At 50.4% G+C, this 24,843-nt stretch overlaps 2 protein-coding genes across 20 annotated transcripts in view; one reads left to right on the top strand and one right to left on the bottom strand.

The window, feature by feature from the left end:
• Positions 1 to 16,342, top strand: part of LOC131406644 (protocadherin gamma-C3) — a 144,450-nt gene extending 128,108 nt beyond the window's left edge. For 16 of the 18 annotated variants that reach the window (XM_058542637.1, XM_058542625.1, XM_058542626.1 and 13 more), the window contains exons 2-4: positions 383 to 441; positions 9,215 to 9,303; positions 14,318 to 16,342. In XM_058542637.1, the coding sequence (XP_058398620.1) occupies positions 383 to 441; positions 9,215 to 9,303; positions 14,318 to 14,544 (375 nt within the window). In that variant the 3' untranslated portion in view covers positions 14,545 to 16,342. Of the gene's footprint in view, positions 1 to 382; positions 442 to 9,214; positions 9,304 to 14,317 lie in introns of those variants that run through there. The other 2 variants (XM_058542660.1, XM_058542688.1) reach the window with 1 other exon arrangement.
• Positions 16,343 to 18,438: 2,096 nt separating this feature from the next.
• Positions 18,439 to 24,843, bottom strand: part of DIAPH1 (diaphanous related formin 1) — a 109,757-nt gene continuing 103,352 nt past the window's right edge. For both annotated transcript variants that reach the window (XM_058542751.1, XM_058542746.1), the window contains one exon: positions 18,439 to 20,464. In XM_058542751.1, the coding sequence (XP_058398734.1) occupies positions 20,307 to 20,464 (158 nt within the window). In that variant the 3' untranslated portion in view covers positions 18,439 to 20,306. The remainder of the gene's footprint in view (positions 20,465 to 24,843) is intronic.

The raw sequence follows: 24,843 nt of genomic DNA on the forward strand, positions 1-24,843 counted from the left end.
AAAAGCCTCTTCTGCCACTTTTGGGGGCCTTCTCTGCACCCCTCCCCCTAGGTCCACAGAAGACACTTTCAGCCCTTGAATCTCGGCTCAGAAGTTTCAACTCTGGGGGCAGGGAGGAAGGGGCCGTTTCTTTAGCAAAGGAATCTGGGTTTGCTCACTGTGGTCGGATAAATGTTATTTTATCTCTTTGTCTCCAGTACCTCAGACCTCTGAGACCTGAGGTATATTTTGTCTTGGAAGATGAGTCTACCCCTCCCTCATCTTATCCCATTTTCTTTTCTGTGTCCACTCCCCTCTTTCCCTCCCGGCCCATCCCCAGGGTCTTGGGTGACATTCTGACTTCTCTGGGTACTCAGCCCCTTTCCCTCTGTTTTCTCCACAGCAAGCCCCGCCCAACACGGACTGGCGTTTCTCTCAGGCCCAGAGACCCGGCACCAGCGGGTAGGTGACTGCCTCTCCAGCCCACCCTCTTCTCTGCGGCATTTTCTCAGTAATGACGTGGGAGGAGATGAGGGGAGGGCTCAGCATTTGCTACAAATAGCTTCTTCCCTCTGTTCCAGATTTCAGGGAGGTTTTGGTGTATTGGGGGCCAGAAGGAAGAGGCACCTACTCTGGCTATTTTGGAAGCTCAACTCACACACTCACCCTCTCCTTTCTCCCCACCATACAAACCTTTTCCTATCTTCTGGGGGCTCTGTGGTACCAAAGGATAATCTTGAGGTGCTCTCTGGGTGAAGAGGAAGCTTTTTATACTCATCTACTGCCTGCGTCCCCCTGCTGCAGGTTGGGCTGGGCTCCATCCTGACCTGGAGTTCAGGTAGAGAAATCTGGGACAGGAGGAGGCGAGGAGGAGCTGTCTTAAGTCAGAGCCTCCTCCAGAGCCTGCAGGAAAGAGCAGAGGCAGGGGAAGGAGGTCAGGCAGCTGTGGGGAAAGCGGAGACAGCACAGCCGGAGGTGGGGCTGAGGAGGGAGAGCAGCCAGCGAGCTCAAGGGGCAGGTCTCCCTCATCCTGCCCCTCCTCCAGGCCACCCTCTGGTCCCCCTCGCTGGTCCTGCCTTCTCTGTCTGCAGGCCTTCTGTCTCCGTCACTCTCTCTTATCTCTGCATCCTTACCTCAGTCTCTATCTCAGTTTGCAGTCTCTGCCTCTCCCTCTCTTTCAGGGTCTCTGTCTCAGTTTCTGTCTTTATTACTGTGTCTCGGTCCCTACCATTTGTGTCTACTTGCATGATCTGCGCCTTACACCGCGCCTGCCACGGCGAGGTGCTCAATAAATGTGGAATCAACGAACACATGTGACTCTTCCTTAGTCCCAGTCTCTGTTTCTCCTTTTCTCTCTGTCTCTGCCTCCCTGTCTGTGTCCTTGATCCCTATTCTGTCTCTCCTTTCATCATTTCCTCGTGTCCTTGTGTTCCTCTGTCTCCAGACTTCGTTTCTCAGTCTCTCACTATTTCTGCTCTCCTCTGTGTTCTCAGCCTCTCTGTGTCTCTTTCCTTGTCTCTGTCTGTCTCTCTCTCTCTCTCTCTAAGTCTGTAGTTTGTCTCTTCCTGCCTCGCTGAGTCTCTTTCTCTGTTACTCTTTCTTTATCTCTCTCTTTTATCCTGTCTTTACTCTGTGACCCTGTCTCTGTCTCTCATTTCTCTGTACTTATGGGCAAGCCAGCACACGCATGCCCCCCTCCCCAATGCTCTCCACCCCCCCTGCGCCTCACACACAGAGCCTTTGATCTCCACTCTCCACCACACACCCTCCCATCCAGGCTGCCCCAGCTGCTCGTTTTCAATCTGGTTTGAATTCCTGCTGAGATAGGAACCCCCTGTGAGTAGGGTGAGAGAAACTTCAGCGGAAAGACCTTCAGTTGGTCTGAGGGAGTGTGGTGGGCTCTGGGCCAGGCCTCCCTGTTAGAAGTCAGGAGCCTGGAGGAGTCGAAGGAGCCCAGGAGAGAGAGGGAGGACAGACCTTGGGCTGCCTTCCCCGCCTCCTCACTGGTCAGGCACTTGCTGCCCACATTCTTCCAGATGCTGAGCCTTTGCTGTCACTAGAACCCAGGAGACCTTGGTGTATGGTGCCTGCCACTGCTATTAGGATCTCAAGGCACTTCCTGGAAGGCCCCTAGAAGGCAGCAAACCAGATGGCTTGGACTGCCCTTCCCCCTCCCTTAACCCCATCTATCTCCTTTCTCCCCACTCGCTTGACCAGCCTTCCCATAGGTTATCCATTAGGTCATTCATGTACTCATGTATTCATTCATGTAGTCATTCATTCAACAAATATTTATGGAGCATCTACTATGAGCCAGACCCTGTGCTCACCACAGGCCTATGAGAGTAAACAAGCAGACAGGATCCTTGAACTCATAGACTTCCAGGCTAGCAGGTGGGACAGAAAATTGACAACAAATCTCATTAAAAAAATGTCTAGTTACAAATCACCAGTTCTGAGAAGAAGAGGGTAATGTGAGTGTAATGGGGGAGGGGGATAGAGAAGGCCTCCAGGAGGAGGTGACATTGAGCTGAGGTGATGAGATATACTGGGCAGTTTGTGTGCCCTTTACCCACCCCTACCCCAGGCCATATACTGGCCCTGAAACAGAATCCGGTGCTGAGCCTGGAAGCCCCACCAGTTCCTCTGATGTACCCTCTGGGTTGAAGGTCTTACTTCTGCCTCAAGTCCCCTTTCATCATATGAGAGACTTGGTGGCCTGAAATTTATGCAGGAGCTCTTGGCAGATGGAGAAGGCTCAGTAACTCTCCCTTCTTTGGTTAACTTGAGGGGCATGAGACAAACATTTTCTGATTCAGCTCCAAATGCCCGGATGAAATAAATGTTCAGGGCCCAGACCAGCAACGGCAACCTCCCTCCTTCACTCATTCAATAAATAGTTAGTAAGCCCCTACTGTCGGCCAGGTAGTATTCTAGGTGTACGAGATGTAAAATAGACGTAGTTCCTGCCCTCAAGAAGTTTTCAGTGTGTTGAGACAGACAAATATTAACCAAATCATCACAAAAGGTAGATGTAAGATGGCAGGTATAAGTGATATGCAGAGCAGTGCCTGGAGGTGAGAGCATAAAATAGGGATTTGACCTGGTCAGGGAGCAGGAGGACATCCAGGAGGAAATGAGGTTGTGCTGAGATCTGAAGGATGAATACGAATTAACCAGCTGAAGGAAAGAGGCAAGAGCATTCCAGGTGGAGGGAAAAGCATACGTAAAGGCCCTGTGGTGAGGTCCCTCAGGATCAACAGAATGACGGAGTTTTTTCTTTGCTGCCATTCTGATGAGTAAATTGGAGTGAGAAGATGAAGAGGGGAGATTACTCTTATTCAATCAAACCCTGGTTCCAGCCCTCCACTGCTTCTCTGCCCCACTCCCTCCCCACCATCTTGGCTAGTGGCATGCCAGGTTCAGAGCCGAGCTAGTGTTGAGTTCTTTAGTAAACCTGGTTCAAGTTCAAGTCAGCACTGGGTCACATTGCCTAGACAAAAGGGAAAAAGACTCACGTTCTTAAGTCCCTGTCTGCCAGGTGCTCCACCTCCCCACCGCTATCCCTTCTCTGGTCATCCTTTTCACTTCTTAGCCCATCAGTTGTTGTCTCAAGCTCTGAACCCAGCAAGCCAGTTCTCCCTTCTCAGGCTGTAACCCATGCCCCACCCTGCAGGTGTTTCCCGCCTCTGGTCCCCACTCTGTTCTCCTTTGATGGCTCCACACTACCCTTCCCCAACTCTGGACCTCCTTCCATTCTCCCCGCCCCTGAGACACACTCTTCCTCAGTTTGGGCAATCATTCAACAAACAAACAAATAGCAACTTGATTTTTTTCAGCTTTTAGAATAATACATGCTCATTATAGAAACATGAGAAATAGAGAAAAACAATTAAAAGAAAAAGCATTCGTTTCACAGCTCAGGGAAACTACCACTAACATTTTTTTAATATGGAAAATTTCAAATCTGTATAAATGTAGAGAGAATGGTATAATGAACCTCTATGGTCCCACTATCTGGCTTTGTCTAATGCCTTACCTTGTTTCACTTCTGTCTCCACCCCCGTGCTCCCTTAAATTATTTTGAAGCAAGTCTCAGCCATCATATAATTTCATCTGAGACTTCACTATCTTTAACAGATGATTCTATTTGTGTGTTTGTTTATTTATTTATTTATTTTTGGTGAGGAAGATTGGCCCTGAGCTAACATCTATTGCCCATCTTCCTCTATTTTGTATGTGGGACACTGCCACAGCATGGCTTGATGAGCGGTGTGTAGGTCCGTGCCCAGGATTCACATGTGTGAACCCAGGCCGCTGAAGTGGAGCACGTGAACTTAACCGCTATGCCACTGGGCCGGCACCAACAGATGATTCTTTTTTGACACATACAAACTAAAAATAATATTAACAAACTAATAATATATTAATAATAAATAATATAATATTAATAAACTAATGTCTTCAAATATCCAGTCTGTATTCACATTTCCCCAATTGTATCTCTCTCTTTTTTTGTTAATTTGTTTGCATGCTTATCCAAGTGAAGGTCCACATTTTGCATTTTTTTGAGTACCTGAAATCTCTTAAGCTCTTTTAATATTTTCATATATATATTTCTAAACTTTTTTCTTTGTGTAGTCAACGTGCACAGGCTTCTTTTTTTAAAATCTGATTCACCTAAATAAATTGTTCACAAACTTGTTCACAGAATATCAAGAACTTTTATTCTCAATCAAAGCTGGTATATTTCTCACCAGTTTGATTTAAAAAAATTTGTTTTTGTAACTAAGGTCATACTTTCCATCAGTATTATAGCCTGTTTTTTTCTCTTGGCGATATATCACTAGAATTTCCCCATGTCAGTAAAAAATTCTTCAGAAGTCATTTAACTGTTGCATAATAGCCCCTCATATGGGCATATTTGTATATTTTAAAATGCCAATAGGCTTTTACTACGTTAAAAAAATACAGAGGCATTTATATATATATATATTTTTTTTAGAATTTTATTTTATTTATTTTTTTTTAATTTTATTTATTCATTTTTTCCCCCAAAGCCCCAGTAGATAGTTGTATGTCATAGTTGCACAGCCTTCTAGTTGCTGTATGTGGGATGCGGCCTCAGCATGGCCGGAGAAGCAGTGCGTCGGTGCGCGCCGGGGATCCGAACCCGGGCTGCCAGCAGCGGAGCGCGTGCACTCAACCGCCAAGCCACGGGGCCGGCCCCAGAGGCATTTATATTTTAACACAGTTAAATTCAGGCTGTTGTCAATGGTAACTTTTCCACATTTCTCCCTTTTTTGAGCATGATGTAGGGAGTATTTGACCATAGCCCAGCCTCTGGGACGCTCCTTCACACACATACCCCGCACACACTCCTTAGGGTAAGAACTGTATCTGTGTCTGTAAATCCTAGGGCCTGTCACAGGCACTAGCACCTCGTGGGTGCTTGGAAAATGGTCCTTAGATGTAGGCTGTCTCCTCCTCTGTTGTTTTTCACTGTTCCTCAAATCTTAGAAGAGTCCCCCATCCCTGCTGAAGCCTAGGATGTTGTCGTCTATAACATCATGGGCTTTGGAGTCCCTTAGGCCTATTTCAGGTTGCAGCTCTGCCAGTTACCAGCTTGTGACTTTGGGACAGTCTCTCAACCTCTCTGAGCCCCGGCTTCATCTGCTGGCAAATAGGAATAATCATAACACTTATCTGCAGGTGGTTCTGAGGCTGAAATAGACGGTATATAAATAATTTAGTCAGCCCAGAACCCAGAGAATAGGAATTGCTCAGTAAATGGTTCAAAAAGAAGTTTCTCACCCTCCACTCGTCTCTTGCCCAGCTTCAAAGAGCTGGCAGCCTGCCCGTGTGTGTGGCTTCCAGCCTTCAACCATTTCCCAAGAATCCTCCTTACAGCCCAGCCCGTGGTTCCAGGCCCACCCTTCCACTCACCTTTATTCTCTCAACACCACTACCGGCCCCCCCACAGGACAGGGCGTCCTCCTAACCTGGTATCTGACCCTGTTGTCAACCCCACAGCCCCAAAGCTCTTCTCCTGGCTGCCCCTCCCTCGCCTCCTCTCCCTACTCTGTCCCCACCTGGGCCTGAGCCCACCTGCCTCAGCCCTGCACCCTCAGGCAGGCCCAGAGAGAGCTCAGTCGGGCTGCAAGTAAGGACCCCTGGATTTTCATGGAGACGGAGGTGGCTGAGGCCCCATCACTGGGCTCTTGTCCTCCCAGAGGTAGCCCCAACCCTCAGTCCTCTCCCAGGAGCAAGGGTGATCTTTAAATATTTAAATCCTATCGTGACAACCCCCTGCCCCCTTTAAACACCTCAGTGGCTTCCCAGAGCTCTTGGGATGAGACCAAAATGTTTAGTGTCCACTCTGCAGCCCCAGCCCCTGACGCGACCTCCCCTTGGCAGCCACACTGGCTTTCCCTTTGAACTCGCCAAGCTCCTCCCAGCCTCTGAGGCTCAGGGCATGTTACTCCCCCTGCCTGGAGAGCTGTCTCCCACAACACTGCACCTTCTAGATCACTTCATTTTACCCCTCAATTTTTTACTTTGAAATGTTTCAAACCTACTGAAAAGTTGAAAGAATAGTATGATGAACATCTGAATACTCTTTTTACCTAGATTTATCATTTGTTAGTATTTTGCACATTTGTTTTCTCTCTCTCTCTCCACACACACACCATTTTTTCTGAACCATCTGAGAGTTGCAAATGTCATAACATTTGAAATACTTCACTATATATTTCCTAATAACAATAATATTCTCATACATAACCACAAAAGAATGATCACATTTGAGGAATTTAACATTAATGCAATAATATACAGTCAACTAGCAGATTTTCATAAATGTTCCCCAAATGTCCTTTTAGCCTGTTTTTTTCAACTCCAGGATTCAGTCAAGGAGCATGAATTGCATTTGCCATGTTTCTTTCATCTCCTTTAATCTAGAACAGCCTCCTTACCTTTTTTTGTTTCCTTTTTATAACATAGACATTTGTTAAAGAGTCCAGGCCAGTTGTCTTTTAAAATGTCCCACAGTCTGGATTAGCTGATCATTTTCTCACGGTGAGATTCAGGTTAAACAGTCTTGGTAAGAAGACTGCACAGGTGACATCGCGCACTCCCACTGCGTCACATCGGGAATCTTTCGTGTCACTTTCTCCCGTTATCAGTGATGTTCAGTTTGTTTACTCAAAGTGGTGTCCCCAGATCTCCGCATTATAAATATATTTTAAGATATTTGTGATTAATAAGTAATCTGTGGGTGATATTTGAGACTGTGCAGCAGCCTTTCACCCACTTAGTATTTTAGTATTCACTCATGATCCTTGCCTGAGTCTGCGTTTATATATTGGTGGTTACAAAGCGGTGATTTTCTGTCATTCCTCCTACGTTTGTTTAGCTGGCATTCTCTTGCAAATCACCTAGATAATTTCTTCAGATTTGAATTCCCTGTCTTTTCCTCAGGGAAGCCTGGACTGACTGAGCTCCCTAACCCCAACTGAGTCAGGACTCCCCTGTAACCCCTGCCCTTTGCCTCCATGGCACTTGTCACAATTGCAATTAAATAATTGTGTAATTATTTAATATCAGCCCCTCAGAATAGACCGTGAGCACCATAGAGATGGACTACTTCAGTCATGTTCACGGCTGTAACCCCAGCACCTAGCCCAGTGTCTAGTGCACAGTAATTGCTCAATAAATATTGGTTGAGTAAGTGGACACAGAATTCCAGCTTTTCCCACGCTGGGGAGTGAGAAATGAGACTCCTGCTTCTCCCTCCAACCCTAACTCTATGTTGCTGTGATGGTGTAGAGGGCACACATAGCAGCTGTGTGCTCTGACATGAGCCTTAGAGTGAGCCCACCTACCTGGGGGTGGGGAATCCCGGGTCGGGGGAACCGTAAGCGGGGACAGACCTGGGGAAAACTGTAAAGCAGTTCTTGGCTGTGCTCATCCACCATGACAAAATGCACTCACCCACACACGCGCGCGCGCACACACACACACACACTTTCATGCCTTCAGGCCCTGCCCTGCAGCCCCTCCTTGGTGCCAAATCCTTCTTACCTCATAGTGACCTAAGTCTCTCTGGGCCTTTTCCCCTTCATTCAGCAGCAAATATTTATTGAGGAACTTCAGTGTGCCAGACGGTGCCAAGGGTCACCTGATAGCCTGTGTGCGTGTCGGAGTGCTTCCCTCTCCCCTCAAAAACAGAAATAATTTGATCCTTGAAAATTCCAAAAAAACATGGGAATTGTTTTTTGAGAAAAATCCAAGTTGGGTTGGAATTCCTTAGAGTTCTTTTATGGGTTAGCATTTTTAACAATTATGAATCACTTCAGGTTTTTCTCAATGCTTAGAGCGTCTAAAGGTCTTAATTAGGTGCTTCAGTAGGAAGCAGGCAGACACAGTCCCACCACACGGAGCTCAACCTGGTGGCAGAGCAGACAGGGACAACAGCAGTAATGGTGGGACCAAAGCTGCCACTGGGAGGCACGTGACCCAGCCAGGGTGGGCTTAGGGATGCCATCTGACAAATTTTATTCATGTTACCAAGGCAGAGGTTGGGAACTGGCATTCTGGCGAACAGTATCTGCCCAGGATTCGCTATAAGAGAGAGCTTGAGGAACTGGGGAAGTGCCTCAGAAAGATGTGATGGTAGAATGTTTGGGAACGGAGCTGGGGGTGTTCTTGTAAAATAAGAAGGGTGGGTTCTTATGTGCCCTGAGGGCTTAGCAAATGATCAGATTTGAGTTTTAGAACTCTCTCTCCCTGCTCCAGGGTCTCTGGGACCTCCCCCCCCCCCATCCCCCTGGTTCTCTCTAGATTCTCACCCCGGTCTCAAGCTCTGACACATTCTCTCCCATTTCCCACCTTCACTGCCTTGGGGGAGGGTCTGATCTCCCTCGCTATGAGGCTGTGACAGTGAGCTGCTGCTCTCTCATGGGGGGCAGGCTGCAGTTTATCCTGCTCTATCCCTCCAAGGGCCATGGTGTCTGAGACACGCATCTGAGACAGTACAGAGATGGTTTGGGGACTGACAAATGGGGATCTGGCTTCTGAAGGATTGTATAAGCTATGTCCTATCTTGTTGAAAGGGAGCAGATCTTGGGCTAGGGGTGGGATAGGGTACTAGATCTGGGAGCCCTGGGAGAGGACGGGAGGGACATGAGCTGGGCTGGCCTGGGAGACTGTGCTCACCATCCCACTCTCTCCCCAGCTCCCAAAATGGTGATGAAACCGGTACCTGGCCCAACAACCAGTTTGACACAGAGATGCTGCAAGCCATGATCTTGGCCTCTGCCAGCGGTAAGTTGTGCCAGTGTGTGTTGGGATGGAAGACCTGGGGTTCTGGGGACCCCCCACAGACACCATGCCCTGAGACTGGCCATCAACCTGCATGGTTTCTCTGGTTTTTCAGCTGCTCTGAGAGGACCTGTAATTCCAGGTCATAAAGCCAGGTCAAGGAGCCGCTGAGGGACTGGGGGTCCTGGGATGCCCAGAGGGGAGTGAACAAGGAAAGATCCATCAAGAAGATGTGGGGAGTAGTGTTTATGAGTCTAGCTCTAGAAGCGGGACAGCATAGAGTGGGTCCTAGCTCTGCCACTTACTATCATATTGAATTTGATCAATTTGCTTAATCTCGCTAAACCTCAGTTTCCTCAGCCAAGAAGATGAGTTGTTGTGAGGATGAAATTAGATGATCCCATAAAGCACAAAGAACTGGGCCTGACACATAAAAGTCCTCCATCCATGGAAGTAGGAGTGGATACTCCCAGCAGAGAGAACACTCTGGATATGTGAGACCCCCTTTCTTTTTGGTAGCCCTCACCTCCAGAGCAGGATTTTGGTTTTCCCACAGGGCTAACAAAGAACTTTACATGCAACAGAGATTCAGCCGCTGGTGGATGTCCCTGAAGAGTCACAAGGGTCCTGAGCAGGGGAAGCAGAATACTATCGTTAGTACTTAAGAGCACAGGCTTTGGAGGCAGGCCAACCTGGACTCAAATCCTGGTACCCCCGCTTAGCTGTGAGTCCTCAGGCAACTTACTGAGCCCCTCTGGGCCTCAGTTCCACTGACTATAAAATGGGTACAATAACAACAGCTCTCATTGTGGTGCTGCGAGGGCCAAATGTAAGGCCTCAGCACAGCTACGGCAGAAAGTAAGGGCACTATATGTAGTGGCTAAAATTGATTACTTATTATCTTTTTGGACCCATCGATGGCATAATTAGAATAATACCTATTAATAAGGACTGGTTTCTGGAGCAGCAAATCCTGGGCTTATATGGCGGCTGGCAGAGGATTAAGGCACTGGCCTTACACAGTGAACTGAGAGCCCTGCCCTCCAGCATGCCTGGAGGACTGCTGGGTAGAGAATCAGGTAGAATCAGAACCCTACTCACTGTAATCACGCCTGTGCATTGTCCTGGGCACGTGCTAGACAAACTTTATGGGCCTCCCGTCAATTAATCCTCTCCCCCACTCTGCCAGGCAAGTCTGATTACTTACACTTGACAGATGAGAGCACTGAGAGATCACTTGCTCTGAGGCCCCATTTTGAGCTGCAGACTGGCAGTTCTAACCCAGCCCAACCCCCAACTTCATGCCCTTTCTCTTACAGTGATCATGTCTGCCTTTGGATCCAGCCTCAGTTTCCCTTCTAGTGGAATATGTCTGGAGGCTGAACTCCTCTCACTGCCTTGCATTATTCTCCCAGCTTAGGGTTACCAGATAAAATACAGTATGCTCGGTTAAATTTTCGCTTCAGATAAACAACAAATAATGTTTTAGCAGAAGTAGGTTCCAAACGTTAATGTTGGGACATACCATACTAAAAAATTCTCGTTGTTTACCTGAAATGCAAATTTAACTGGGTGCCCTGCACTCTCATTTGTTAAATCTGGCAAGCTTCTCCCAGATGTCTGTGAGGCTGAGTGGGGCCAGCCTGTGGTTGGTGAAGGGGCAGAGAGAGAAGTGGCAGCGGGGGCCAGCCTTCTGGGACACAGCTGGCCCGAGTCTGGGGCCTGTAACTCTAGAGGCCAGATACTGAGTATGGAAGAGGCAGGCGGCCAGGTCTGGGGAGACGCTAAGCTGGGTTCTTGAGGGAAGTAAACAGACGGTCAGGTATATTTAGCTCTTGTGGCCTTGAGCCCTAAGGCCAGGAAGCAGGCTTTTTAGCCTAAATTCAGATTTGAAAAACAGAAATGGAATCAGTATTTATGGCCTAAAACCCTCCTTGGCCACTGAAGGCTGGCTCCCCTGTCAGGGCTCCACCCCTCTGGCCCACACAGGGCCTGACACAAGTGTAAGCCTGGGCCTTGGGGAATGGCCCCTAAGGGTTGAGGTGGCAGGGTCAGGCCCTACTCTCACTTTCACACTCGCTTCCTGGCCCTGGAGCCAAAGATGTTCCTGGAGTCCAGCCCAGCCAGGCCTGTGGAGCTGCTGAGGGGGAGTCAGTAAGAGGGAGAGTAAGTACACTTGGGAGGCTTTTTAAATAAACATCTGGGGGAGGTGTGCTCTCAAGGAGGCTGTGGTTTGCAGTTCAGCGGGCTCTGGTCTAGCTTGACCAGACCTCCGTAGGCCGCTCTGGAGTTGCTGCCTCAGCCCTGGGCTGCGGTGGGGAGGGAAAGATGGGGGGTGGGGGGAGGTTATGGTGCTCTGGTGCTCCTTTTCCTGAGGGGACGCTGGCACGGGAGAGGAGGCCAGCACCGCCCCACCTTCTCCAAGCCAGAGGATGCCCGAATTCTTTCTTGTTGCTCTTCAAAGTCTGTTCTCCTGGGACTAAGGGAAGATCCTGGTCCCTGCGGATGTGGGTCTTGCGGGCGTAGAAGGAGGGGCTGCTGGAGAATTGATTCTACGGAAGGTCAGAGCCTGCAATCCAGCTTCTCCCCCTCAGATTTACATATAGGGAAACTGAGGCCTGAGTCATGCAGGGCCTCAGCCAAGGTCACACAGCTCCTTAGTGGCAGGGCTGACCAGATGGAACACAAGTGTCAGCCTTTTTCAGTTACACTCTGGATTTCCACATCTTCTCTCTCCTGGTCCAGCCCTACTTCACAGCCAACATCAGGCCCGTGCTTCTGGGGAAGAGGTGGCAAGGGCTGGCTTTGTCATTTTCACCGACTCTGGGTGCTCCTCAGATCTGAGTGGGCCTGGCTTCCAGTTACCCAGTCAAGCCCTCCTCCCTTTCCCTTTCTGCTTCCCTTCTGTGTGTGTGTGTGTGTGTGTGTGTGTGTGTCCTCCTCTCTCTCCCTTTCTGCTTCGTGTGTGTGTGTGTGTGTGTGTGTGTGTGTGTCTGGCACCTCTGAGGTCTCCCCTTTAGCTCCTAAATCTGTCTGGAGTCCTTGCTCTTTGAAGCTGGAGCTGGGCCCCTCCCCCAACCCCTCCATTCCTAGGCTGGAAGAGAGAACGCTGGATGGGAGGGGGCAGGCAGTCGAAGACCCAGCTCCCTCCTGGAGTTAATTAGGGAAAACAGAGAAATGTCAGTGGAATGAAGGGGTGGGGGAGGGGACCAGCCTGAGGAAGGAGAGAAGGAAGTGGGCAACTGCTCCCTCCCACCCAACTCTTCTTCCCCGCCCCCTGAAGGCTCTCAGATCCTGGGATTTGGGACTTGAAATGGAGGCTTTAGAAACCTGAGCGCTGGAGGGAGGAGGCGGAAAGATGGAGGCTCATCTCTCCTTTCCTTCCCTTATGTCCCTCCCCAATCTTGTGCTGTTCTTTGAAAACATTTCCTGTCTCTCTATTTCTCAATCCCTGGTTGACGTCCCAGGATTACTCAGCCTCTCCAGCTTTAGTCACCCTCTCTGCCCACTCCCAGGGTCTAAGGTGGGGGTAGAAGGAGGCGGGGAGGAAAGCTCTTCTGCCAGCTGGGCTGGGCATTCCTGGGGCTTTAACCCTCCTGCTGCCAGAGGACTCCAGCAGGAGCCCTTGTGATCTGAGCCAGAGTTGTCAGAACTCCTGGTCCCCCACCACTACCCCAGTCAGGGAGCACATAGGGTAAAAGTAATGACACTGTATGGCGATGATGATGGTGAGGAGGAAGAGGAGGATGATAACAGCTGCAGCTAACATTTCGTGGGCACTTAGCAAGTGCCTGGGCACTGGGTGAAGCACTGTCTCATTTAAGCCTCACAAAACCCAATGAGGTAGGTACTTCTGTGCTTCTCCACCTTTAATACGCATACACATCACCTGGAGATCTTGCTAAAAGGCAGATTCTGAGCCTGCATTTCTAACAAGCTCCCAGGTGATGCTGAGCTACGGCCAGAATTTGTACTTCTCTGGACCCCAGTTTCTTCCTGTGTACAGTGGGACGTTGGGCTGGAGGCGCTGTCTGATGTCGCCTCGCTCTGACGCTGGGAGCCTGTGTCTGCATTGTACCTAAGATATCTGGCCCCGGGACCATCATCTTCTCAGACTCATAGAACACCACTCATCAGCTCATCACCATCTTTTCCCACCTGCTTTACCCTCAGAGCAGTGAGGCAGGTCCAAGCTGTGGGTGGTGGCAGTGACTACACCCTACAGCATACACTTGGGTACACTTAGGCCTCACCCCTGCTCTAACCTGCGCTGGCTGCTATAGGCTTGGGCTAGTCTTTTACCTTCTCTGAGCCTTGCTTTCCTCATCTGTAAAGTGATGATAATACCACATACCTCACTGGGTGGTTGTGTTGAGGTTGAAGGCCATCATGCATGTGCGTGATGCCAGCCAAGTGCGTGGCACAGAGTAGGGACCAATTGCTGTATGAAATGAAGGCCTGGGAGAGCGCCCCCTCCTGACTGACAGGATTACGAAATACCTGCTCTGTGCTCAGCACCGATTGAGAAGGGTAGGCGGGTGCACAAACCGTGGTCGCCGCCCGCTGGGAGTCGTGGGCTAGTGTGGAAACCAGAGAGGCTCCCTTGAGAAGGGCTGGGATTTGAGAGCCACGTCTCAGCCCTGCGAGAAATAACAGCTAGCATGTGTCAAGCCCTTACCATCTAGCAGCTCCATTCCAGGTGCTTTACATACATAATCTTGGTGAGATACTATTATTATCCCCATTTCACAGATCAGAGAACTGAGGAGACAGAGAGAGGTGAGGTAGACTTGCCCAGGGTCACGGTTAGTAGGTAAAAGAGCTAGGAATGAAACCTAGGCCATCTCAGCCTGGAGCCTCTTATCTCTGCCCTTTGTGGATGGAGACCATATTTCCAGTGCTCAGCACCAGCGCTGTCAGGGCGGGGTGCTTTGTAGGCATTCATTAACTGCTTGTGCTATGAGAGTGACGGTTGGGGCCCCAGAGTTTAGCCCCTGACCTTTCTGTGTCTCTGCAGAAGCCGCTGATGGGAGCTCCACCCTGGGAGGGGGCGCCGGCACCATGGGCTTGAGTGCCCGCTACGGGCCGCAGTTCACCCTGCAGCACGTACCTGACTACCGCCAGAACGTCTACATCCCCGGCAGCAACGCCACACTGACCAACGCAGCTGGCAAGCGGGATGGCAAGGCCCCGGCAGGTGGCAATGGCAACAAGAAGAAATCGGGCAAGAAGGAGAAGAAATAACGTGGAGGCCAGGCCCGGAGCCACAGGGCAGCCTCCCTCCCCAACCAGCCCAGCCTCTCCCTACCTGTACCCAGGCCTCGGATTTTCAGGGCTCACCCCCAGGATACTGGTAGGGGCCCAGGCCATGCTCCCCTTGGGAAACAGAAACAAGTGCCCAGTCAACACCCCCCTCTCTGCCCCCAGGGGATTGAATATGCAAAGGGAGTTCTGCTGGGAACCCCCATCCAATCAATTGCTGTGCCCATAGGGGTAGCAGGGTTAGTGTAGACACCATTTATCACATCCCCTTCAGTTACAGCTGAACTCCTCCATCTTCCAAATTCAATCAGGCCCATCCATCCCCTGCCTCACTCCTACCCATCCCCACCCACCTCACTCCTTCAACAGCTCTTCTTTCTTGAGTAAGGTGGTTGGGGTGTTGAGGTACCAGGTGACCTAAAAAGGCCCATAGTTCTGAAGAGTTGGAAGGGTATCATGACCTCCTGGCCTCTCCTTCAATTCTTAAATCCCCCCAAAGCATGATTGGGTGCCAGTCCCTTCACCTCCTTCCAGAGCCTGAGACTAAGCTCAAGTTTTGGGAGACACGGTCACCATTCCCATGGTACTGATGCTTGCTGGATTTAGGGAGGGCATTTTGCTACCATGCCTCTTCCCAATGCCCTGGGAACCAGTCTTTTGTTTTGTTTTGTTTTTCATTGATGTTCCCACTGCATGCTGTGACTTCCCTCTCCCCAAACAAGAGACTCCATTGCATGTTCCAAGACAGTATGAGGTGGTAAGATAAAGAAGGGAAGGGTGTGTATGTGGATGGGGGGGATGGATGAAGCTTGACCCATCAGTTACTGGGTCTTGCAGGAGGCTCTGTACGCCCCCGGGGTACTGACCAGATCCCCAAATTCCAGCCATAAACCAAGCACCAGGCTGGACCCTTGTCTACCACATACAGGGCTCAGCCCAGGCAGCCAGCTTTGGGCTGAGCTACCAGGACCAATGGATTTAAACTGGCATTACAGTCCAAGGAAGCTCTGAGCAGGTTTGGGACCAGGTCCCCTGGAGAGGTCAGAGGGGCCTCTGTGGGTGCTGGGTACTCCAGAGGTGCCGCTGGTGGAAGGATCAGTGTGGCCCCAGCAGGAAGAGAGGGCCTACTACGCCATTCTTGGTCCCTGGGTTGGGGAGGCAAGGAGCTAGAGCAGGGACCAAGTGGACAGAAAGTCTCAGCCCAGGATCAAGGCTTCTCCACAGGGCCCCTGCACTCCCCAAGCCTCCCTCCTTACCTTGCCAGGTGCCATTTCTTCTCTGTGAAGGCCACTGCCCAGGCCTCCAGTTCACCCCCTAGTGGCCAGAGCCTGGTTAAAGTCCCCCAGTGCCTCCTTGTGCATAGACCTTCCTCTACCCACCCTCTTCTGCCCCGGAGTCGCGCTGATCTTGCGGGGCTGCGCGAGAACCCCACCCCAGCCCTTACAGTAGTGTAGAGCCCCTTCCCTCTTTCGGCTGGTGTAGAATAGCCAATTGTGTAGTGCGGTGTGCTTTTCCGTGATGGCGAGTGGGCAGCGGCCGGCGTCCGCGCAGCCGTCTGTCCTTCAACCTGCCTGCGGCGGCCTGTGCTGTGTTTTGTGCTGTGTCCACGCGCCGCGGTGGCCCCCTCCCGTGTACTGACTCCTGTAAGCGCTTTTCTTCGCATAGCCACGTAGCTTCCCACCCCACTCCTTTCCTGTGTCTCACGCAAGTTTTATACTCTAATATTTATATGGCTTTTTTTCTTTGAAAAAAAATAATAAAAAGTTTCTTCTGAAAGGTTGAACGTTTCTGTGTAAGTGATGTAGGCTCCTGGCATGTGTGGATGAAGTGATGAGCTGAGAAGTGTATGCTGGAAGAAAAGCGGGATGGGGAGGGACGATTGTGTTTGCGTCCTGGTTTTGTGTCATTGCCCGGAGCCTGTGTATGACTGTCAAATGTGGCTGTGCATGCTTGGAACACCGCTGTGCATATGTAATAGTGTGCGATTGACTGTAATTGTGCTTGTGGATCTGTATACCGTTGTGTGTAATCGGCTTGCGGGACCGTTGTGGGCGAGGGGATCTCTGAGCGCGGCGTGTCAGTGTGCAATTGAGTGCGCAGTTGTATGCTTGCGGCTGTCTCCGTTCCGGTTGGAAGCGCCAGTCTCCAGGCAGAAGAAGATACCGGGGCGCGGGGGCGGGAGGGGGGTCGGCGCGCGGCAAACAGAGCTGGAGAGGGGGCGGTGGACATTTCCTTAGTTCCCGCCCCTTCCCCGCTAAAATTACCACCCCCCCCCCCCGCGAGAGGAGGATGGCTTCTCCTCTGCCTGCCCCCCTCCACCTCTGCTGCGTAGGGGGTTTGGGAACACCGCGGGAGTGGGAGGGAATGTCGGAGGCGATTCTCCGAAAGCCGAGTGGATAGCTTGGGCCTCAGTTTCCGGATCTGGAATTCACCTTCCCGCTTGCCTCTGCGCAGCAAAGCCAAAGAAATGGAAGGTCTCGTCGTTTTCTTGCGGGGGGGGGGGGTGTCAAAGGGACTGAAAGGGCATGCAGGACATGAGACTGCCCGAAGACCCAGATCGCCCTCCCTCCTTCCTCTCTCCCCACTTCGTGCTTTTCCACTCACTCCTGGGCTAGCCCATCTCCCCGCCTCCTGCCTGCCTCCTCGAACCACAGTGGGATTCTGAGGTTGCTGCAGCCAGAGAAGCTGCAGGAAACAGAGGGGGAGGCAAGACCGAGAGGGGCGGAAGGACAGAGAGACCCACTGGGGTTATCGGGAGGGTCAGCGAGGGTAAGCCCAACCGCAGGGCGGGAGGAGGCTGTCTCTGGGCTTCCTCTCTGCGGAGTCTCTCTGAGCCAGGTCACGCAGTCTGCCAGCTCCTGAAGTCTGTTGTCATGGAAACCAAACCTTCCAACTAAGCATCTGGGGGGCGACTTTCTTGCGTGGGAGGAAGGGTGGTGTGCACGGTTGCTGAGATGGAAACAGAGTTTTGCTTCTGAGAGCCAGGCTGTAAAGGCCAGGGTGCCCCGGCACCTGGGTTCTATTCCAGGCGCAGCAACAGACTGGCAGAGCGCGTGAGCAGCTGTGGTTGGTCCCCTAATTGGTATGTGTGCCCATTAAGCTCTGAGCCAGAAATGCGTGGCCTCTGGGGCTAGGGAGGGAGGAGGTAGGCAGCCCACCCCCACATCCCCAGCCATACTGGGGAGGCAGCTGCCCAGGCTCCAGGCCTATTTCAAAGGTTTTTATTTTCAGTTCCAGAGCCTGCCCAAATGAGTTTGTGGTCCTCCCCAGACCCCTCCCTGGCTATTCTGGGCCTCCTCATAGCTTGTAAGGTTTCTTTGTGCAGGTCACAACGTGCTCAAACAAGTATGGCTCTGAGCAGCAAGTCATCTGGAGCATGGCCTCTGGCTTCTGACCTCTGCTGGGCAAGATCAGGTTTCCACCCCAGTGCAAGCCCCTCTAGTCTGGAATGTGGTCTGTGGCCACCATAAGGTGGAGTGGAGTGAGAGAATGGAAGTCAGATGCTTCCCGCAGCAAAAGAGGCACAGGTGCTGCCAGGAAACTATGAGTGACATCTGGGGGCATGGGGAGGCGGGGAGCTAGAACTGAGTTCAAGACAAGGGTTCCAAGCCAAGAGGCAGCAATGCGGAAAGCAGGGAGGATGAGTCGGGGCCCTACTCCTTTATGGAGGGCCAGTGGGGGCACAGAAGCCACCATGTGTTAATCATCTCCAGCCCTGCACGCAACCAAATTGTCTGGCACATAACGGGCACCTTAAACTTTTGGACAATGATTGTCCAGGTCAACCAGGGATCTGAGGCAGGACAAGAGTGGAGGAGCCTGGACAAGAGTGAAAGGAAAATAGCTGAGAAATTCATAAAGGAGGCTGTAAGGCCGTTCTGTTTCAATGCTTTATTAACAGTTGAAAACAAACCCAACAAACGGAGGTGATGACATCCCAGAAGCCCAAGAGGCGAGGGAAATAGGTTTGCATTTTGTCCCTTTTTAAAATTTTTTATTAAATGCATCTTAGCAAAAGTAGATTAAAAAAGAAAGGGTCAAAGCCCTAGATGTCAGCAGGGAGGAGGAGGGAATCTAGGGGAGCAGCAGGCCCCCTGCAACCACAGTCTTCCTGGGAATAGCTCAAAGGAGCTGCTATTGCCCCTTCACACACAGGCTCTGGCAACAGGACCCTCCTTCCTGGTCTCAAGGCCTCCCTACAGCCGCCCTTAGATCTCCCAAGTTCCCTCTTGCTTTAACAACTATAATTCCGGGCCAAGCCCTAAAAGTGCCATTCTCTCTTCCTACCTGGGGGTGGGGGGCGGACGGGCTCAAAGGAGCACAAGGAGGGCAAAGTGTCACCGTGAGCCAGAGAATCCCAGCTTCCTATGGCTGGGACCACCGAACAGTTTGGCCCGCCCCCTGTTCAGAAGGGAGCAGGGGTAGGATGTGTAGGGTTACTCCCTGTGCCCACTTCCCCAGAATGTCCAGTTAGCATTTGCACATTTGGCTTGATAAATATATTACATTTATAAAAACTCGGTGGTCTCAGAGCTCCCACTACTCTTAGGCCTGGTCTAGCTCAACCAGAGAAGAGCTTCCTCCTGCCCTAGAAATGGATGCTGGGAGAGAGAATCTGCATTGGCCTCAAAGGCCCAGAAGGCTTGAGGGCTGAGGTGAGGTCCAGGGGCTTACTCAGGATTGGGGCCTACGGGGAGAAATCCCAGGGACTCTGGAACCTGCCATCAAACCCTCTCACATTATGGAGGGGAAAGGGGGAAGGAAGAGTTATTTTCCTTTAAAAAAAAAAAAATCTCATACAAAAATAGATCCATTTGCAAAACAATTTCTCAGCCAGGAGGCTCCACCTCCCATTTCCTTGGAGACAGAGGGTGAGGTGTTGAGATGGTCACCATACAGCCCATAGTCCAGATAAGATGCACCAAAGCTCTGGGGAGGGCGTGGGGAGGGCGTGGGGAGGGACCGTGGCTCAGAAGCCTGGGGCTGGTGCAGAGGGTCGAGAGGCAAGGGCATAAAGCATGGCAGCAGGCTGGGGCCGGGCCCCATCATGTCTCTATGCTCCGCCCGCCCGCCCACAGGCTCTGGCCTAGGCCACTGTGGAACCGATAAAGTGGTCCAGGTCCTTCTTGTTTGGAGAGGCCTTTCCCAGGAAGGTGGGATGAGGGTGGGTGGGATTTGCTCCCCACTTCTTTAGAAGCAACTCCCAGTGCCACACCACTAGTAATAAATAACAACAGCCAGGAGAGGAAAGAGCAGAGCAGAGGTGACAGCAGTGAAAGGAGGGATGTAGCCCAGAGGTTCATAAGCCCCATGCTGTTCTCAGGGCCAGAGAAACCACAAAGGAGAAGCACAAATCCAGCAAGATTGACTGAGGGGGAAGCCCATTGGAGAGGCAGGGGCTGAGAAAGCAGGCGGAGCCTTGTCTGAGATGAGGCCTCAGAGTAACCGAGAGGAGACACTTAGGGTTAAGGCAGCAAACACGGAGCCTGCTTTGGTAAGACAGCAGCCAGGGCTGGCTGGGTTGGGCTCAGGCCTCCCCCACACCGCCCTTTCCTTCTGGCCTCCAGGCAGCTGAAGCTGTGTGTGATGTACAGAGAGCAGCAGGCCAGAGAGAAACACAGGGTCAGGGTGGTGGGAGTGGCCACCCCAGAGGAACATCTCCGCGACCCTTTAGGCACACGCTGCAGGGCAGGACGGTCTGGGGCTCCACTGAGGAGCTGCCGTGGCCACAGGACCTAGCTTATTTAGCTTGCACGGCCAACCAACTCCTTGGTTTCCTCAAGGATTGTGGGGACGCCCTCACTGTTCTTGGGCACCTTGGAAGGAGGAGCAGTCAGGGCATCGTCCTTGGTCAGCTCCGAAGCTAGCAGAGATGTGACTGCACACCCGGGTTTCCTGTTGGCTGCAAGAGAAGACAGGAGAAATCTTGTCCACAGAAGGTCCAGTTTCTAATCCCTTTCAAATTCTATGGCAGACATTCAGCTAGAAGCCATGCAAACGTGGCTACCCTGTCCAGTTCACAGAGGCCCTTATTTCGAAGAAGTCAGTGCAGAGATCCAAGAACATGTGATATATACCTTTGAGGGGGCAGAAAATATAAGAGAGTACAGTGCAGGCAGGAGTACAAGCCTTGCTCTTGCTTTCCTGTGTGAAAATAGTACAAAGGTTGGAATACAGCTAGACAGACAGAATGGGGTTCAAGTGTTAGCTATGTAACTTTAAGAGACATGAAATACTCAACATGTTTTCTCATCATAGGGTCGTTGGAAGTAAATAGGCTCAGGCATAGTAAACAGTATTATTTTTGTCTTCTTGGTATTTCCCAGGAAGCTCCTAGGCCAAAACCACTTTCGGTCAGCCCGGGGAGGGTTGTCCCAAGCAGAGGAAGGCCTTCCGCAGGCTGCCAGGGGGACTCCTGCAAAGAGGAGCGGCAGCCACGCAGTGACATCACATGCATGCCACACTCCCACGTGTTCCACCAATCCTCCCTCCCTCTCCCCAGAGGCCCACATGCCCAGCTCCTGCCCACCTTGTCAAGGGTAGCAGCTGTGATACAATGCCAAGAGCCCTACAAGGTGTGTAGTGTGTGTATGTGCATGGGGCCGGGGCAATGAAAGGTCTGTTGGGGAAGGCAAAGCTGGGGTCCAGGATGGCCTCTACAAAGAAATCTAGCCCAGTGGGCTAAGGAGTTGTGAAGCTCCAGTTGTCATCCTAAACTGGAAGAGAAGAGCCAATCCATCCATGAGTTTCTGTTCTAACTGCTGGGAGCCATCCCCAAGACTCTCATAATCATTTATGGAATCCAGATTTATGGCCCCAGTATCCTCAACAAGAAGGCAGTCCCTTGGGACCATGCCCATCTCACACTGTCTGCCTCTCCCCATGCCCTAGAAGCAGCACAGATGGACCACATGTACACAAAGAGCTGTCTGCCTGGGGTGAAAGAAGCCAGACACAAAAGGCCACATATGCTATAATTCCATTTCTATGAAATGTCTAGAATGGCCAAATCCACAGAGACAGAAAGTAGATTAGTAGTTGCCATGGTCTGGAGGAGGGGAGAATGGGGAGTGACTGTTAATGGGTATGGGGTTTCTTTTTGGGATAATTAAAACGTTCGGGAATTAGAGAGTGGTGATGGTTGCACAACCGTGTAAATATACCAAAAAACACTGAATCGTATACTTTAAAAGGGTGAATTTTAAGCATGTGATTTATGTCTCTGTTAAAAAAAAAACAGCTTGCTGGGTCATGGGAAAGCTGAGTGGGGAAAGCAGTGCCTAAGCCTTAATGAAGCAGGAGTGATGAAGGAAGCCCAGCGCTCCTACTGAAGCCTGCAGGGCGGGCCAGCTGCCGGACATGAGCAGGAAGAAGAGTCCAGAGGAGCCAGAGAACAAAGCGCTCAGAACACCTTTGCCTTCTTTAGACCAGCAAAAAGCCTGAGGGAGGGCAGAAGCCAAACAAGGTCAGAGGGCCCAGGTCTTCACCAGGGCTGTCAGCCTCTCTGCAGAAACGTGACCCAGAGCCCCTGTGTTCACACGGCAGACGCTACCCACAGGTCAGCAGGGAGCACACAGCATGCCCACAGGTTACCAATGTATAGGACTCCTCCTCCTCCTCCTCCTCCTCCTCCTCCCAGGGGCACAAGGGATTGTCTAACAAGAGGAGAAAGAATAGTGAAGGCCCTGGCTGATAGGCACCAGGCTCATCTGGTTACAGGCAGAAGGTGTGTGGCCTAGACCCTGGGGTTTCACACAAACCACTCCTTGGATTATGAACGCATACTACTGCCTCAGTGACTGACAGGGAGGAAAAGGAGCCCACGGAAGTGTGACTAGGATGGTCTACATGTATACACTTCTCCTATTTTCCTTCTTAGTCTCTCTAGCAAAATATTCCTGAGACCGGCTAGTTTCCACTCTTTTCTGAAATATTCCCTTCTCTAAGACCCTGCTTCTCATGTCTGGAAAGGCAGTGGCTTCATATCACTGTACTGCTCTTTTGAATTCAGTCTCCAGCAGTTGAGAAAATACTGCCACTATTTGTGTGTGTGTGCGCGTGCGTGCACGCGCACACCTCAAGGGATGCATATGTGTTGAAATAATTTCTGACTCCAGACCCCAGGAAAAAGAACACTGGGTCTTCAGGGACGCTTATCCTGGGCATCATGGGAAAAATCAGAGTTCAAGTGTGGTGTGGCTTAAGCTGCTTCTCTCTTTGGTTTCTTCCTCCAAACTAAGAAGATACCAGTTGTACCTAATCAAGCAGTGTTTCTAGATTTTTCTAGATTCAAAAAGCTTCTGATGCATTAGAGATTTCATAAAAACTAATAGTGGATGGCAGGTGGGGAGAAAACCGAAACTTCCTTTTTAAGCCTAGGAAGTAGGTACACTAGGGTTGGACATGATGTGGCCAAAGGTCAGAATCAGAAACGAGAAAGCTCTTGTTAGAACTGGGAACAGATGAAGAAAATCAAGGAATCCCAGCTCCCACTCTGTCTTCAGGGCCACCATTATACTGAACAGCTTGAACAATCCGGACAAAGTGACCTCTCCCCTCCTTTCCCTGACTTGGGGACTTATTAAGACTATGGGAAAGTAGCCGCAGAAGCAGATACATATTTTGACTTTATGGTATCAGGGAGGATTATTAACTCATATGAGAACAATCCCACAGATTGTGGGGAGAAGGGAACAATCTTGAGACATTGGTCAAAGCTCTCTGAAACCAGATTCCTAGAAGTTATGGGTGGGCTAGGATAAAAACACCAGCAACATCAACCATATAACACTAGTAGAGATGAATTAGAAAAAGGTTAGTGATTTGGAAAAAGACGTTTATAAAACACAGGCTAGGAACTACTATTACAGAGGAAGTGCTCTTGTTAATAAGCTTCCTTAGGGAAGAGGAAACTAGGACAGATGGGGCAATCATTACCATCCTGAAGAACTCATTATTGTCTAAAACTCTCCTAATTATAATTCCTGTCCTACTTTTACAAAAGTGGAGGGAGAATAAGTGGTGGTATGGGAAATACTCTTAACCTTCTCTAGACAGGTGGTCACCAGAAAACCCCTAAAGCAATTTCTCCATGTCCACGGCTCTCCTTGCTGGAAGGTATGAAAGAATATTTCTGGCCCACACAGAGGGGTCACTGTCATCTCCTGTCCACACAGGCTTAGTGGAAATAGCCCTGGACTTGGATTCACAAAAGTGGCCTACAGCTCTGGCTTTATCATTGGCCAGCTCTGTAGACCTGGGCAAGGCCTTATCTGGGTCTTAATTCCTGTTACCTATGAGGAGGTTATTCTGTAGAGTCTTTCCCAGCTCTGAGGTTCTATTAGTGGAGGTGGAGCTTACAGAGAAGCTGGGAAGTGGCAGAGGGAGGGAAAGCAAGAAGGAGATGAATTTCTTTCTTCCTTTGACTTTTATCCCATTGATCAGATGGGCTGTATATAAGAGGCCACAATTCAGACATGGAGATAAAGTTGAGTCATTAAAACCACAAGCTGACTCAAGCATCAGCCTGAAATAGTAGCTGTAATACAATCACATGGATTCTTCCCCCTGACACTCAAACCATTGTTCTCCTACACCCTGTGGATCACAGCAGTTTACATGTCACTTTTAATGAACCAGCCCTGATAGTAACTCTCCTCTTCCAACTCCTCAATGGGTCTTTGTTTAGTGGTCACTCCCTCAGGTCTCCAGAGACCAGAAGATTTTTTTTAACATTCCTTTAATTCCTAGGGAAAAGGCTAGTGTCTTTGAACAGGGACAGCTGCCTCTGGGACTGAGGAGGGCTGTGAGGCAGGTCTAACTGATAGTGCTTTGGTTTTTTGGCTCAAAGCAATTAGCTAGGAGGAACAGTCAGAAGCAGCCAAACAAGGGGTGGACTAGCTAAGTCAGTAGCCACTGAGGGAAACCCACATTATCAGAGCCTTTATAGTTTGAGATAGTTTGAGAATGAGGCCTTCTGGGTCCAGCCTCTTTCTCTTCTTCTCCTCTTAATCCTATTGTTGCTGTACAAAAAAAATATTAAAGCTGTAAAGGACCCTGGAGACCATTCTAGCCCAACTCTGACCTTATACATGAAGAAACTGAGTCCCAGAAACTTGTCTAAGGTAACCTAGACAGCATCAGCGTTAGATTTGACTTTGGGTTTTTTGATCCCCACCTAGTCCTATGCTCTTTGCACTCTGATGCCTAGCCTTCTGTTTACATTTAATGTAAGGCCACATGACTTTATAGGATGTGACTGCACCAAGGTCTAAAAAGCTT

Source organism: Diceros bicornis, chromosome 1, assembly GCF_020826845.1.
Source record: "Diceros bicornis minor isolate mBicDic1 chromosome 1, mDicBic1.mat.cur, whole genome shotgun sequence".
Classification (NCBI taxonomy): Eukaryota; Metazoa; Chordata; class Mammalia; order Perissodactyla; family Rhinocerotidae; genus Diceros; species Diceros bicornis.